The 15,316-nt window shown below is 30.6% G+C and overlaps 1 protein-coding gene across 1 annotated transcript; it reads left to right on the forward strand.

Annotated features, from left to right (window-relative positions):
- Window positions 1-8,136: 8,136 nt before the first annotated feature.
- On the forward strand, window positions 8,137-10,839 carry LOC123900559 (zinc finger protein JAGGED-like). Its single transcript, XM_045951520.1, has 5 exons — window positions 8,137-8,412; window positions 8,535-8,629; window positions 9,137-9,271; window positions 9,572-9,668; window positions 10,002-10,839. Coding segments are annotated over exons 1-5 (873 nt in total). The 5' UTR covers window positions 8,137-8,410; the 3' UTR covers window positions 10,546-10,839.
- The last annotated feature ends 4,477 nt before the right edge of the window (window positions 10,840-15,316 follow it).

Consider the following 15,316-nt stretch of genomic DNA (forward strand, 5'->3'; position numbering starts at 1 on the left):
CAAATTTGGTGCAAGGTTATGATTTTGGGGATACAGCTTTAAGATAGAGTTCGTCTACAACTCTAATCCTCCTTTCAATTTTGGGACTACATTTTACATATCAATCCGACCCTAATCCGACATTTTATTAAATGAGTTTAATTGTTGTGCACTGTCAGTGTAAAAATTCTTTACACATGCATCTAACAATGTGTTGCCACATTATTTAATGAACGTGACACATCATATGTTTTTAAATAACATACGTGATGTGATGATATATTATTGGACGCATGTGTAAAATAAGTTTACACCGACAGTGCATAAAAATTAAATTCTTATTAAAATGCCAATAGACTCCCAATTCTATTCTATACATTAAAAATTATTGTTCATCTCAAATAATCCAAAACCCCATATATTTTAATTCCACATATTTTAATTAAAAAAAGAAGACAATTTAAATTAAAATATAACTTGACTTGCCAAAAAAAACTAAACCAAAATCACATAAGATTCAAATCAGAGGGATCAAAAGCGTAATTTTTTGTGCATGCTTATCAAAAGAAAAAGAAGCGTAATATGCATATGCTTTATTTTTTTACAGAGTATGGCTATTATGGTCGACTTGGGTTTTTGATTTGATATTTGGGTTTGGGCCTGTTCGACTGTTTTGTGAAAATTTCTCATCCCACCTATACACTTTCTCACCCACCCCCTGGAAATACCATTTTTGCCTTTGGTCAAAAAAATTGGAACGCATTTTCCGATTTTTTTTTGTTCAAATTTGGAAAACATTCGAAAAACGCATTCCGAAGTTGTTTTAACAGGCAAAAAAAATTCGGAAAACGCGTTTCGAATTTTTTGACCAAGGGCAAAAATGGAATTTCCAGGGGGTGGGTGAGAAAGTGGGTAGGTGGGATGAGAAATTTTCCTTTTGTTTCAATTTTTACTAAAGCCGGAAGGCAATGGGCTTTTTACTTTATTTCAAGTGTTTGACGTTGATCAAACTGAATAAAAGTTGATTTCTTCTTTTCGCACCCCTGTGTCTTACATGCGCCCCCTGCGTGTAAATTTTTTTTACAACATAAGTATATAAAAGTTAAATTCTAACAAATATAATCCCTCCATACTTTTACAACTACAAAGCATAATAGGAAAAATTATATTCTCGTCCCTTAAAAGATGATTGAATTACATCACTCTTTCACATTAAGTTAGAAATCTACTATCTTTTCCTATTAATTTGACGGCATACCATTTTTCTTATAAGTTACACTCAACATTTTTTTAAACACTTTAGTTCATTTTAGGCTTTAATACAGTTTTGATCCCCCTATTTTGAAAAATCTGAACTTTTGATCCCCCTATTTTAAAACTCAGCACTTTTGATCCCCCTATTTTAGTTTTTTGTTAGTTTTAGTCCCCCACCTCAATTTGGTCAAACTTTTGCTAATGTGTCATGCTCACTGATGACATGGCATTGTACATGTGGACAACTTGCTATGATGATGTCAGAAAAATTGGTGACACACAATATTTGACCTATAGAGATGCATGTTTTGCAACGGGAATCCTTAAAGATGATCGTGTTTACATCACTGCAATCAAAGAAGCAAAAGATTGGGGCTCGGGACACTATCTAAGGAAATTGTTTGTCCACATGTACAATGCCACGTCATTAGTGAGCATGACACATTAGCAAAAGTTTGACCAAATTGAGGTGGGGGACTAAAACTAACAAAAAACTAAAATAGGGGGATCAAAAGTGCTGAGTTTTAAAATGGGGGGATCAAAAGTTCAGGTTTTTCAAAATAGAGGGATCAAAACTGTATTAAAGCCTTCATTTTAATATAATAAAAAATCTAATGCATATTTTTTCTCTATTTTTTATTCAAAATAAATATGATTTTAAACCTAATATAAAGTATGAAACAAATCAACAATACAAGATATAATAAAAATATTTGCTAAATTGCTATTAAAGATTAATAACGGATTCGACTTTTTTAAAGTGAGTGATTCACTTTAGAGTGTAAAATGAATAATATTAACCGTTAATTAATAAATCAAAGTTAAATATTATAGGTACATCAAAACAAATTATGGGTTATTACAATCACCACATTTGATTTCCTCACTTTTTTTTTGGTCAGGTAGTGGATAGAAATTCCACCTTAAAAGTGAGTAAGTGAAGTGTCCGGGGTTCGAACCCCGGCTCCTGCACATACATTGCGATATCCCTACCAACTGAGCTAAATCCACGGGGACTCCTCACTTTATTCACTTTAGAGAATTAGAATCTATTATTAACTATTATAACAAGTTATTTTAAATTCATTTAAAAAATTAAATATTAAATGTCCCGGTAAATATAATTCATTTTATAGGGACGTTGCAATATACACTATCAAAGTTTAAATTCGAGATTTCTCTTTTATTTACTTTTAAGAGTAAAATTTTTATCACTAAATTATTTTTTTTTTTATAAAAAAAAAACATCAATTTTATTTTAAATTTCTTTTTCATATTTTAAAAATATCTTCTACGATGCTCAACAATATTTAATACTACTATTTTTGTATTTGAATGGGCTACATCTAGGGACGTAGGCATAAGTATCAGATAACAAGTCTAAATGAATTTGGGCTATTAGGGGGGCCAGAAATGGCTTCTTATTGTCTTCCAAAATTCTAACCGTGAAGGAGGTTGTTGACTTAATTAATTGAAAAGATTTACTTTTACCATTCTACCAGTTACTTGCGCTCACGTTTTTTATTTTATTTTTACGCTACTTAAGTAGTCGACGTTATAAAATGGAAATTTATTGAAAAATGTCGTTCCCTACTTAAGTAGCGGACATTATAAAGATATGGTGTTTTTGGGTATCCACTACCTATGTAGAAGACGGAGGTATTTTGATAAATTCGTAGGACGCGCGATAAAATGAGTAGGATGACAAATGTAAATCTCTTAATTTTTTTTTTAAAAAAAGTTACAGCATTTAAAAAAAAAGTTATAATAAAACTCTATATGGACTAATCCAACAAATGTCATATAGTATTATTAGATAGGCGGAATAAGTGTCACTTACTATCTGATATGTATTTTTTCATTGTTGAGTAAGTTGAGTATCCTTTGTGCTTTATCCTAGTTGTTAGGTGACGTACCAATTGTACTTGTTTCGATACATATAAATAGTATCACATTGTTTGAGAATCAGAGTTATGTGTTGTTTGCAAACAACACTCGCACTCTTCAACTCAACGAGACACCTTTTTACAAATAATAAAATCATGATATATCTCGCACAAGTGTCAAAGTGAACAACACCTCGCAAAAGCATTATCGTGGAGTTGAGATCGAAACATTATCGTGGAGAGAGCATAAACTACATGTCATTTACCTCTTTAATTATCTCGATTGATATAGTGTTTCAGTACACACTAATAGTAGTTTATAAATAACACCACCACTTCTCGATATACAATGAGGTATTTTTTCAAATGATAAAACTAAATTTCACACAAATGTCTAAAGATAACAATATCATAAAAACAAAGTGATATGGACTTTAATTAAGTCGAAACATTAATATTAAAAGGAGAGCCATAAACTATATATATGCCTTTTATTCTCAGCACTTTAGCCGGAGACTACTGTTCTAATACACCAAAATAATTATACATTACTTAAAAAAATTGAGGTTAAAGATCTCAAAGACCATAACACTGCGCTGAAGATGGACATAAGTTAAGGATCGTTTGTGTAGTTGGAGAGTCAGAGGAATTCAAAATAAGAAAATACGTATATTCATTCATAGTTTTTTTTTTTGTACAATATTTAATTAATTACTCCCCCAAGTCTTTAATATAAGAGAGAGTTTACTTTTTATATTTATTGAAAATCTAATATATCTGGTCCATATTATAGACTATATACATTAGATTCTCAATGAATCTAAAAAGTAAAATCTCTCTTATATTAAGGACTAGAGAGAGTATGTACTAAGCACTTGGAATATACTAAGTACCCTTTTTGGTTGAAACTAACCATTGTCTTGTCATTACCTAATTAACAAACGAATCAACATAAAATTTGGACAAATACCGCAACAAATCAAAATAAAATTGAAATAGTTTTTTGACTGAAATTTTGAAAGACAAATAGTAAGATTGTAGGCGGTCCCGTAGGGTGTCACTAATGAATAATAAATATAACTGACTTTCCTTGTTCTTGAAGAATGGAGCATGAGACCCGATTGATAAAAATGTACTCTCAAAATTGAAAATGTGAAATGATCACTTTTGTATTCACTTCAAGTTTAATTGTACTTTTTGTCTTTTAAATTTTCAATTATGTGTTTTGTCTTTATTTTTCGTATTATATAACTTCTGATTAAGCTAATTACTAACAATGCACTTAGCATATAATATCATGCCATCCACGACCATCTATCTTTTAACAAAGACATCATTTCAACCTTAAAATAGCCATCGAATCCTCCATATCCTCCATTAATTGCTACTCCAAAACAAAATGTAGAGATATACTTTGTCAAATTTTTATGTTCAAATAAATACCTCATTTTTTGACCATTTTGCAGAATTAGTCCATCTCTTATAAAAATCGATAGTTTTTAACCTGTCACAAAATATTTTGTCTAAAAATGATGATATGACATGTTTTAAATTAAGGGTTCGTTTGAATTTGACTTATTTTTTATCTTATTAAATTAACTTATACAAATAAATAAACTCTTGTGTTAATTCATAAGTTTTCACTAACAAAATTTGTATCTTTATAAGCTATTTTCACATAAACTACCTTGAAAAACATATAACTTAAAATAGACAAACAAATACATCAACTTAAAATATTAGTATGAGATGACATGACATGACTCTTTTTATAAATAGTTTTAATGTATCTCACGATTTCGTAGGTTGTTTTTTGTGTCTTCACCGAGATTCGTTTGTTGGTATCATAGTGTTGAGTTTCACGTGTGAGTGGTTAAATATCATATCGTGGGAAGAATGTTGAATTTATAAGAGAAGTGACCTATTAACCTAATGCCTTAAAGTTTTGGGTGGAGTTGTGACGTCTCCTTCTCTTGAGATCCCGGAGCATTGACCCCATTGTTTCTCATGAGCTCCCTCGAACTCCCCAACAATTGGTATCAGAGCTGTGATTCGACTTGGTGGGGAGCGGGGTGGATCCTGATTTGGATCAACTATAACATGAATAAATGGATTGTGTTTTACTTTAGATCAAGTTATTTGTACTCTTGCTTTATTTTGTTTGGAGTTTTTTTTTTTTTTTGATAAGCTTATTTTGTTTGGAGTTAATATTTCTTGTACTCCTTTTTGTGGACCTATAATTTGCCATTAAAAATAGGGCTGTTTATTGTTAATTTAGTTCAAGCCAATTCCGTTTAATATTAACGGTGTTATTTTTTTTTTTTTGAAGGATATTAACGGTGTTGAGTTGTTTTGCTTTCTTTTTATAATATATCTTCTGAATATCTCTAGTACTCATTTTGCTTTAGTTTTATCACCTCTTTTTTAATGTAATATCTACCGTTACAAAAATAAATTAGCTCAACCTAATATATTTTTCAAATTCAAAATTTGATATTCTTTGAAATTAAGCCAATGAAGACAATTTCCTCAACTGGTTGTAAGTGTCCTAGCTAGTTGCTATACTTCCAAACAATTGAACAAATATTTTTGTTGGATTTATTACCTTATTAATTATAAACTCAAGAATGGACCACCTAAAAAAGTAATCATAGTATATGTACACACTTGCAAGAAAAATTTCAGATAGTTTGTGCGCTCGTTCATTGCATGATACTTTGGACCAGATTTAAAAAAATATATATATGAAATATATTTATTTTTATGTCATTCATTCATGACTAATCCTAATCCTTCATATATATAGTACCAACCAGCTAGTCAAGAGAGCAGCTTCAGTAGAGTGGTCCATGAATTCACCTGATTTTAATGCCTACCTCTCTCTTAATTAGGTAATGTCTTTTTTTCTTCTTTATAACCATTTCAGGTGTGTGTATGTAGGGGAACCAAAAGTAACCACTCACTAGCTTGTGGACAAATTAAATTAGTTTATAAATAAATATTTGTTTTTTTCCATTCCAAATAATCAAGATTGGTTCCAAACTAGTTAGTTACAATGTAACCATCTAGTTAACCCTTTTATTTATTTTTTAAAAAATAAGAATATTTTAGTCATGCATGTTATAAATGTATATGAGAAGCTAGCATCAAAAGCTAGGAAACAAAGAATAAAATGATGAATGTGTTAAAACAAGAAAATCCAAATGAACTAGCTAGTAATTTGATATATACACATTGAAAAGGACTATGTATATGTAATCTAAGAGATATAACAAGTTTTTGAAAGAATAAAAACAAGAAAAGTGGGGTTAAGTGTATCTCCAAGTTAGATTGCAAAAACCCTAATGATAGATATTGATAGCAACCTTACCATGAAGCAAGTCTAAGTCCCCTGGGTAGAATTTTACACCCAGAAAGGAAGCATTGAGCTATTGTGGACCATACATGACCTGTTTATCAAACATGTCCCCCCTCTTTTAGCAGAATAACCACGCTAAATGTCTCTACGTACCCTATGTCTTGTCTTCCTTTCTTTCTTAGTATAAATGCTACTATCTTTACTTCTTAGGGCAACCCAACCTTTAATGCTGAAAACATATAAATATCATGTACTATACTATACACATTTCATTTTATTTAATTTCCATTCTATTCTTTCCAAACTATTTTCTTTAATTTCAGATATTAAATATTTTGATTGAATGTTTAAACATTGTTTTGCTGACTCTATGGGTAAAATAACTATATCAAGTAGTGGTACATGACTAGTATGTTACTATTAATTTCGGTAAGTTGGTTTGTTTAGTAGGAAATATGTGACGCGTTTACAATTGTGGACAAGCCAATTTAAATTAAGGGATAAGATTATTTTACTGTATATTTAATCTAGAGCGTCCGATCTAAATTTAATGGCTGAGATTAATAATTGTGGAAAACTGCTACAGTAGTGAATCTCAGTTTGTGTTTAGTACTCATTGGCTGAGATTATTATATATATATCTCTTAATATTAATTTTACTGAGTAAATTTTATATATATATCCAAAATAATTACACATTAATGAAAAGTAAACGGACAATAAGTTGCGCCGCTAGTCCTTTATTAATGGCAAAACCAATTAATCCTTTTGAAAACCACATCCATAGACCTATGAGAGACAACATTGTTATGCATGACCCTTTAAACTCTTTTCAAAGGATCAACAACATCCGGTGCTAAAAAGTCAAAAGTGTCGAACGTGAAAGGTATAAAAGCATGTTGATTTCTTAATAGTATATTATTATGTTTTCTTGGTCCTTGCCAACTAGTGTGACACATTTGCCAACCTTAAGCTTATAGTCATGAATTTAATCTCGGTAAATTGTTACAAATAAACTCTTCATTAAAATAATTATAGATATATTTTATTTATCTCCCAACGAAACTCCAAGAACCAGGGTTAGGTTAAGACAACAAAAAATGGATTAATCCATTTATAGCTGATGTATATGGAAGAACATTTGTCAAGAGAGATCATCAAATTCCATATTGGCTCACGGTGTTGCCTAATGTCTGATATGCCGTTGACATGCTAGTTTTTTTGTCTACTTTATCTCCTAGTTTGTACTATGCTTGTTGCTATTTTGAGTTGTTTGTATCGTGTTTTCTCCTTTTTCTAAATTTTCGCTTTTTTATATTATCTTGAGTTGTACTCTTTGTACTCTCTTGGTTTTTACTATGTGATACTTCATCCGATCTTTTTTTATGAGAGACAATTCATCTTTCTAAAACGAAGTAGTAAGTATATATTTGCCAATAACGAAGTAGTTTATATTTGCCCATATAAAAATAAAAATTATATGATCTTATTCCTTTGTATAACTTGGTTTCTAAAGTCTCAACCAAACCAGACGATGCTGGCTAGCTAGAAATTAGTAGCAAAGTATCTGATTAAGCTATAGCTATAGCAACTCTTCCTTTCACACACTCACTCTTTTTAAAGTCACGAGAAACCACTGTCCTATTGTTCATTCAATTTTGTGTGGGGGGAGAGAGAAAAAAACAAATAGAGAGAGAGAAGAGGTGGGGTGGCAGAGAAACTGATAGAGAACTTTCAAAGCTCTTTATCTTCTACCATCACTCAACTATAGCCTCTATATTTCAGTCTCAAACTGAAAGTCACACAAATTTTGTAAAAACTCTAGTTTTATTTATCTTCCCTTCTAAAACAAAAAGAAAGGGCCGTGTTTGTTAATCACATATCATTTTTATTTTCACTTCTTTCTGTCTCTCTCTGTCGGTACCATATCATCATGTAGGTCTCCCCCCCCACTATTACTACTACACCTTCTCATTCATATTCATATTTATCTTCTTCTTTAACTCTCATTAACTCACATACTCTCTCTATATATATTTTTTTTGTTTCTTTTTCAGGAGACCACAAGGAAATCCATTAGATCTTAACAATTTGCCTGATGAATACTCTAGAGATCATGGTAAACAAGTTCTTGAAGACACTGATCCACCCGGTAATTATACCTTCATTTTTTTCTTTAGTGATCATTTTTCTAGTGGGAAAAAATATTCATAAATAAAATATCAAAACATATTATACTAAAATAAATTTGTTTGTCCGAACTGATCTTTGAACCAAATTAAACTAGTGCTGAAAGCAAAAAAATAAACTTATTTTACTTATACTGTATTATACTAGTATTCCATAATCACATACTACCATGAAAGGCTTTATATTTTCCATAGGAAACAAAATTTAAGTCTGCCATTTTTTGTCATCCCCATGGTATATTCTTTGACCATGAAACAGTGCTCAATAATTACATGTTTTTTTTTGTTCTCTTTCTTATTAATTTTTTTTTCCCTTCTTCAAAAAGTACTACTAGTAGAATATCATAGTAAATAAATAAATAAATAAATAAATAAATAAATTTTTGAATGTGTAATTGGGAATTAAGGGGAAAAGGAGTGTGATGGAAAATTTACTTAAAATAGATATGTTTGTTTGTTGAGTGGTGCAGGTTGCATCAGGAAAAAGAAAAACGGCGGGAAGGATGGAAAAGAAGAGTGTGGGAAGGTTTATGAATGTAGATTTTGTTCTCTCAAGTTCTGTAAATCTCAGGCTCTTGGGGGACACATGAACCGTCACCGCCAAGGTTAGTTAGTGTAGTTCTTTTCTTTTCTTATTTAAAATATATAAAAAAAATAGTACAAAAATTAAAATATTGAGAGAAACTTTACTACTACTAGTGCTACTAGTTGTTAATGATTTGTCCTTGAAACGTTGTCACTTGTCATTTCAAACACACAAAAAAAGTTGTTAATTGCTGAAACAAATTCTTTTTCTTGGAATATTATATGCTACTAGTACTAGCTGTAGTAATGTTGATTTGAAAGGGCCCTTCTCCCTTTGTGTTTGTTTGATTTGATGTGTAGTTAATTGTGTTTTTGTGCAGAGAGGGAAACAGAGACGCTTAACCATGCTCGTCAGCTAGTCTTCCGTAACGATCATAACCAGCTTGCACCACAACCACCTCCCTCTCACCTAGTAGGGTATGTATTTTTTCCAATATTGCACCATAATTTTGGATTTTTTAATCATAAACATCAACTTTTACCATATTTAGGCTATGTTTAGTATTCAGAATCGCGGTGATCCATAATGATTTTTGAGAAGCTGTATTATGGTGTAGCTTTTGAAAAATCATGATAGGTCACACCGTGATTCTGACATAGTATATTCACTGTGATACTAAACATACACTTAGAACGAGGTAGTAGTCGACTTTCTGAAAAAAAATTAACCAGATACATCAACTTTTGTTAATCTATGAACTATTTTAAATGCAAATTGTGATGTATAAATTAGTAATTCATATATTTCAGATGTTGTCCACCACCACCAATAGCAACAGCAGGCTACATTCAAGCAAATAACATGGGAGATCCAACAATGCCTCTAAGATTCCCAAGATACTTCTCAGGCTCATCATCCTCAACACATATTCCTCCTCCACCACCGCCACCACCACAACCAACTCAACCTTATCTATACACTTCACCTTCACGGCCGGTGTCTTTTCCGACACATTTAATTCCTCAACATCCGATGAACGAATACCATGTCGGTCACGTGATGAGTAGCAGTCACCACCAGCAATATGGAGGACTGCAGCACATGAACTACGTTGCAGGCGGAGGTGGTGGTGGTGGTGAATCAAATTACACGTGCATAGGTGCACCGGTTGGACAAGGTTTTGTTCCGGGAAGTGGTGGCGCCGAGAAAGGTCAAAATCATCATCATCAACAACATCAGGATCAAGATGGAACAAGTTTGAATTGGGGAAGGAGCACTTATTCAGCTGGAACACAGCATCGTTTGGATACTCATAATAATTCATCGATCAATCGGTTTCAAGATGGTTTCTAAGAGATTCTTTGTGTGATTGTGTTCTGTTCTACGATAACAACAGATGCATAAGTGGTGATGATGAGTCATAAGAAAGAGAATGGTTTTTATTTTGGTTTTAATGTTAATTTTTTTCTATGAGTAACTAAGGACAAGTACTACTTTTGAGATCATTTACACGCTCAGCTACTTTGGCTTGGAGCTGTAGGATGGGATGGGATGAATGGGAATTAACAAACAACAAGTTTGATATCAACTGAAAATTTCCAAACACCCTTTTTGCATTTTAATTCTCTCTTCCTTTTGCATGCCAATTAAAACCAACATTTCCTTTTCATTCAATATATGTTTGTGTTGTCTTCTATTATTGTATTTGATTTTATTTTATTTTATTTTATTATGGTTGTTGAATCCAGATCAGATAATTTAAATTTCAAGATTAATGTTTTAGAGTTGAATAAATAAATCAACGCCCATTTAGTTTTTGCATGGTTCAATTTCAATTTAATGGTCACCGATGTGCTGAACGACTCGGTAAATGTATCTGAATCTCCTTCATTTTACTCTCACTCTATTCCAACCAAATTTGGAATGTTATACTTGAAGTGCTTCTAGTTGTTTGGAATCCTCTTTGAGTTGAAAATTGACAACCAAATTACTCAATATATATAACTTTTTTTAATGGGAATAAATTTGGTTGCTATAAATTTGAACACAGTTTTTTATTGTTTTGAATCATATACAACGGCTGGTTTTAGATAGGAAGGCTGATTAATTTGCGACCAATAAATTTCAACCACTAATTCAGATAAGATGGCTGATATTATTACTGTATCAATGCAGTTAGTCCATCTAATCCTAAAAAAAAAAAAAAAAAAGTGTCCAAATAGTATTTCACCCTCATGTTAGAAGTAAACAAAGCAATACTAACCCTATTATATAAGAACAACAAATTCAAAAACTGAAAACAAACCTCTATTGGAAAATACAATCAACCGAATTATAAACCACTAATAAAACAAACACAAATAACAAACTTAGAACTTTAATACAACTTGATAATTTGAAAACTTTAAAATATAGATACTTGCAAAATTTGTTTAATTTATACATATACCTAAGAACAAAACTTGTACCTAAGAACAAAACTACTACTCATGGTGTCAGATCAGCTGGAAGGAACAGCTTCTCCCGAATATTGAAGCAGCTTTAGAGGAATATATATACTTCCGAAAGTGAACTAGGTCTTCAACATTATTTGTATACAGTGAAACACGTGTAAATGGTTTGAATTTCCCCTCTTCTTTTCATTACTTTCCATTCATCATCAAACATTCTATTACTTTTTTATTTTGGAAATATATGCACTTGTTTTTCCTTTGTAGGTTGAATTAATTCTCCACATAATTGTTTTTTTTAATTTGCAAAACATATACTAATATAAATACCGTAAGAGGTACTATACCGTACGCAAGAAATCAAGTATCCATTATATTAGTAATTTTATGGTATACATTCAATAGAACAAATACACCAATCTAAAAATACATATTTTCTTTTTAATGGCAAATGAATGTCCGACTGCATGACTGTATGCGATTTCGACTGCACTCAATCCTAATTTTCACTCTAACACAATACAAAGAAAACAAAAACAAACAGAAAAAGTAATAAGAAAAAACAACGCGCAACTCCCAAGAAGAGCAAAAAACCATAGGTTATCGGGTAAATGACGTTTATCCATGGCATTGTAAAAAAAATGTAACTACACACTTTTTTTTAGTGGTTGTTTTTTGTTTTTACCACCAGTTTTTTGTTTTTTGTTTACACACTTTTTAGACTTCTAGCCCTCTCCCGATCGCAGTTGTTGAGGATCGAACCGTGATTCTTCCTACCAAGTTCAGCATTAGTACTACTTCCGATTTCAAATATAAGTACTAATAATTTTTTAGAGTCAATACATTTAAAAATTTATTTTTTATTTATATTTAAAATTGAAAAGAATATAAAGTTAGTATCCTAAATAATTTTTGTAACCTCTTAACATACAATTACAATGAACACCTACAAAATTAGATTCAATGTGCGGATTAGAATTAGTGGTGCCATTGACAAAATTACAATGAACACCTACAAAATTAGATTCAGTTTGGAGTACAACTTAAATTGTTTCGATCCAATACAATACTTGGTGTAACTAGTACTAACGTTGTAGGCCTAGTGTCACACAATTTCATTTGGTTTGAAAGTTCAATCTGGTTAGGATTTTTTTATTAATTGAAAATTTGAAGTACTAGTAGTACAAGTACTAGTAGCTAGCTAACCTTTTAAAATAATCCTTACTTATATGCCTATACTGAGGTAACTCTGGCTAGCTGAAGTGATTAGATAGAACCCAAAGTTACTACAGAGACATATTTTCAGGCGGCCTAAGAAGGATAGCTTGAATTATAGACTTAATCCATTTTTGGCCAAGCCATGGCATGCATCAATGTGGGGACAGATATTAGTGCTCGAGGTGCTTAAAGTACAAAATTTGATTTGCTATAAGAAAATAGTGAATAATAATAAAATGCTCCTACTACTAACTAGGGTCTCTTCCTCTTGTACTTATTTAATTTTTTATACTCTCCGTACCATAATATATGTCACTTTGAGAAAAAAATTGTATCACAATATATGTCACTTTATATTATCAATGAAACATTTAATGCTATTTTTCGTATTATACCCTTAACTATTTATTTCCCTCTCTTCTTTCAATTCTTCAATTTATTTTTTCCATACCATAAATGAAGGATAATTTTGTAAATCAACTCACAATCTCTATTTTCCATACAAAATTAATTATCTTTCTTAATATGTGTAAAAGTGCCAAAATGATATATATTGTGGTATGGAGGGAGTATTAATAAGAAAGAACAAAATTAATGATGAGAGATAATGACTTTTTACATCTTTAAGATATTGAACTTACAATTTCCAAGATAAAATTTCCATTTTGATATCCTTAACCAGTGCCCCCGGGACACTGTTTAGCATTTTCCTTAATATATAGTATTTTCTCTAGTCCTAATTATAAGAGAACTTTTACATTTTAGGTACATTAGAATGCTAATGTATCTGAACTATAATACTTATAGTTCAAATACATTAATTTTTAAATTAACCTAAAAAAATGAAAGTTTTCTTATAATTAGCAAGAGATGGAGTAATATATTTGCAATTAAAAAAAGGAAAAACTAACTAGAGTCTCTATGCATATTAGTTAAAGAAACTTATAAATTTATTGTGATATAAAAAGTTTATAGATAGTAAAAGTTAGCTTGGATGAATTTAGATAACTTGTCTACGATTATTCAAATAACATTTAAATAACATTTAAGTACTTAGGTTTGATTTAGTGGTTGAGGTTTGAGTAGTACGTTATAGATCTTGAGTTCGATCCTCAGATTATTGTAAATAAAAAAAAATAACAGTTATTTTTTTAAAAATACTTTCTCCAGTTATTATTATAAATAAATTTAAATTTTTTAATATATTAGAAAAAATGATTTATGTGGTCCATATTATGAATCAAATGTAATTGAAAATTCAAATTTGTTTATAACAATGATCGTAGACTCTCACTCTATCTGTTCTAAATTACTCATTCCGATCACTAATATAAGCAAAAAATTATTTTTTAAATATATTGAAAAACTAATCTATTTTACAATATAAACTATATACATTGGGTTTTCAATGTATTTAAAAAGTAGTTTTTTACTTATAATAGTTACCGGATGAAGTATATAAAAAAAAAATCAATTTTTTTAAGTGAAAAAAATTATATTTTCTCTGTCCCAAAATATAAGAACTATTTGACCCTTGCATATTTGCCAATACATACTTTTGAATACGAATATCTTAATTCTCTATTTAGTAAAAATTATAGAATTTGATATTTGAAAAATATACATCAAAACAAATTAAACAAGATCTTATATGATAATAGTTACATTTATATACTTTTAGAAAAATGCGGTCAAAACAAGATATAAATAGTACATTTTGTCATCTTATAAAAATTGAAAGAGTAGTACTCCGTATTAAATAGGCATGTAGTAGTACAGCTACAAGACAAAGAGATACGGACAGTGATATCAGTGAAATGAAGCGTACCTATAGCTATGATTATTAAGACCTAAGCTAAGCATAAGCTAGCATGTGAATGTGATCTTTGAGATATAATTAATGATAGCTACGCTAGTTTCAGTTGTGTTGTGAGCATCCATGTATCGTATTGCAAGATTGGTTTGAATCCAGGTATGAGTTAAATTGGCCATTAACGGAGCTACCACTTTGGTTGGGCCCATATTCACCTTTGATTTAATTTGAGTACCAAAAAGTGAGAGTAGTGAGTGATTGACATATCAAATGTTTTTATTCATTAGTACCTTTTTCTCCATTGTATTCCACTCCTCTTCGAGAGTCAACCTTTTAAGAGAAAGAGAAGTGCTAGTTTTGCAGTCTAATGCTATTCATGGCCCCTACTTTCACTTACCGTTGGGTCCGCCCCTACCATCCTCCTCAAAAATACTCTCGCCGTCCCAAAATATAAATAAAAATGATTCATAAAAACTTGATATATTTGATTAAAGATTTGAACCCAATACATTTACTTTTGTTTACAAATTTTATTTATATTTTGGAACGGATGAAGTACTTAGTTGGACAAACATTTTAAAAATTTATTTATCATTAATATTTTTATTTGTGTTTCTAAAAATTATTTTGATTTTAAATTTTG

Source organism: Trifolium pratense, linkage group LG1 (genome assembly GCF_020283565.1).
Source record: "Trifolium pratense cultivar HEN17-A07 linkage group LG1, ARS_RC_1.1, whole genome shotgun sequence".
Taxonomy (NCBI): Eukaryota; Viridiplantae; Streptophyta; class Magnoliopsida; order Fabales; family Fabaceae; genus Trifolium; species Trifolium pratense.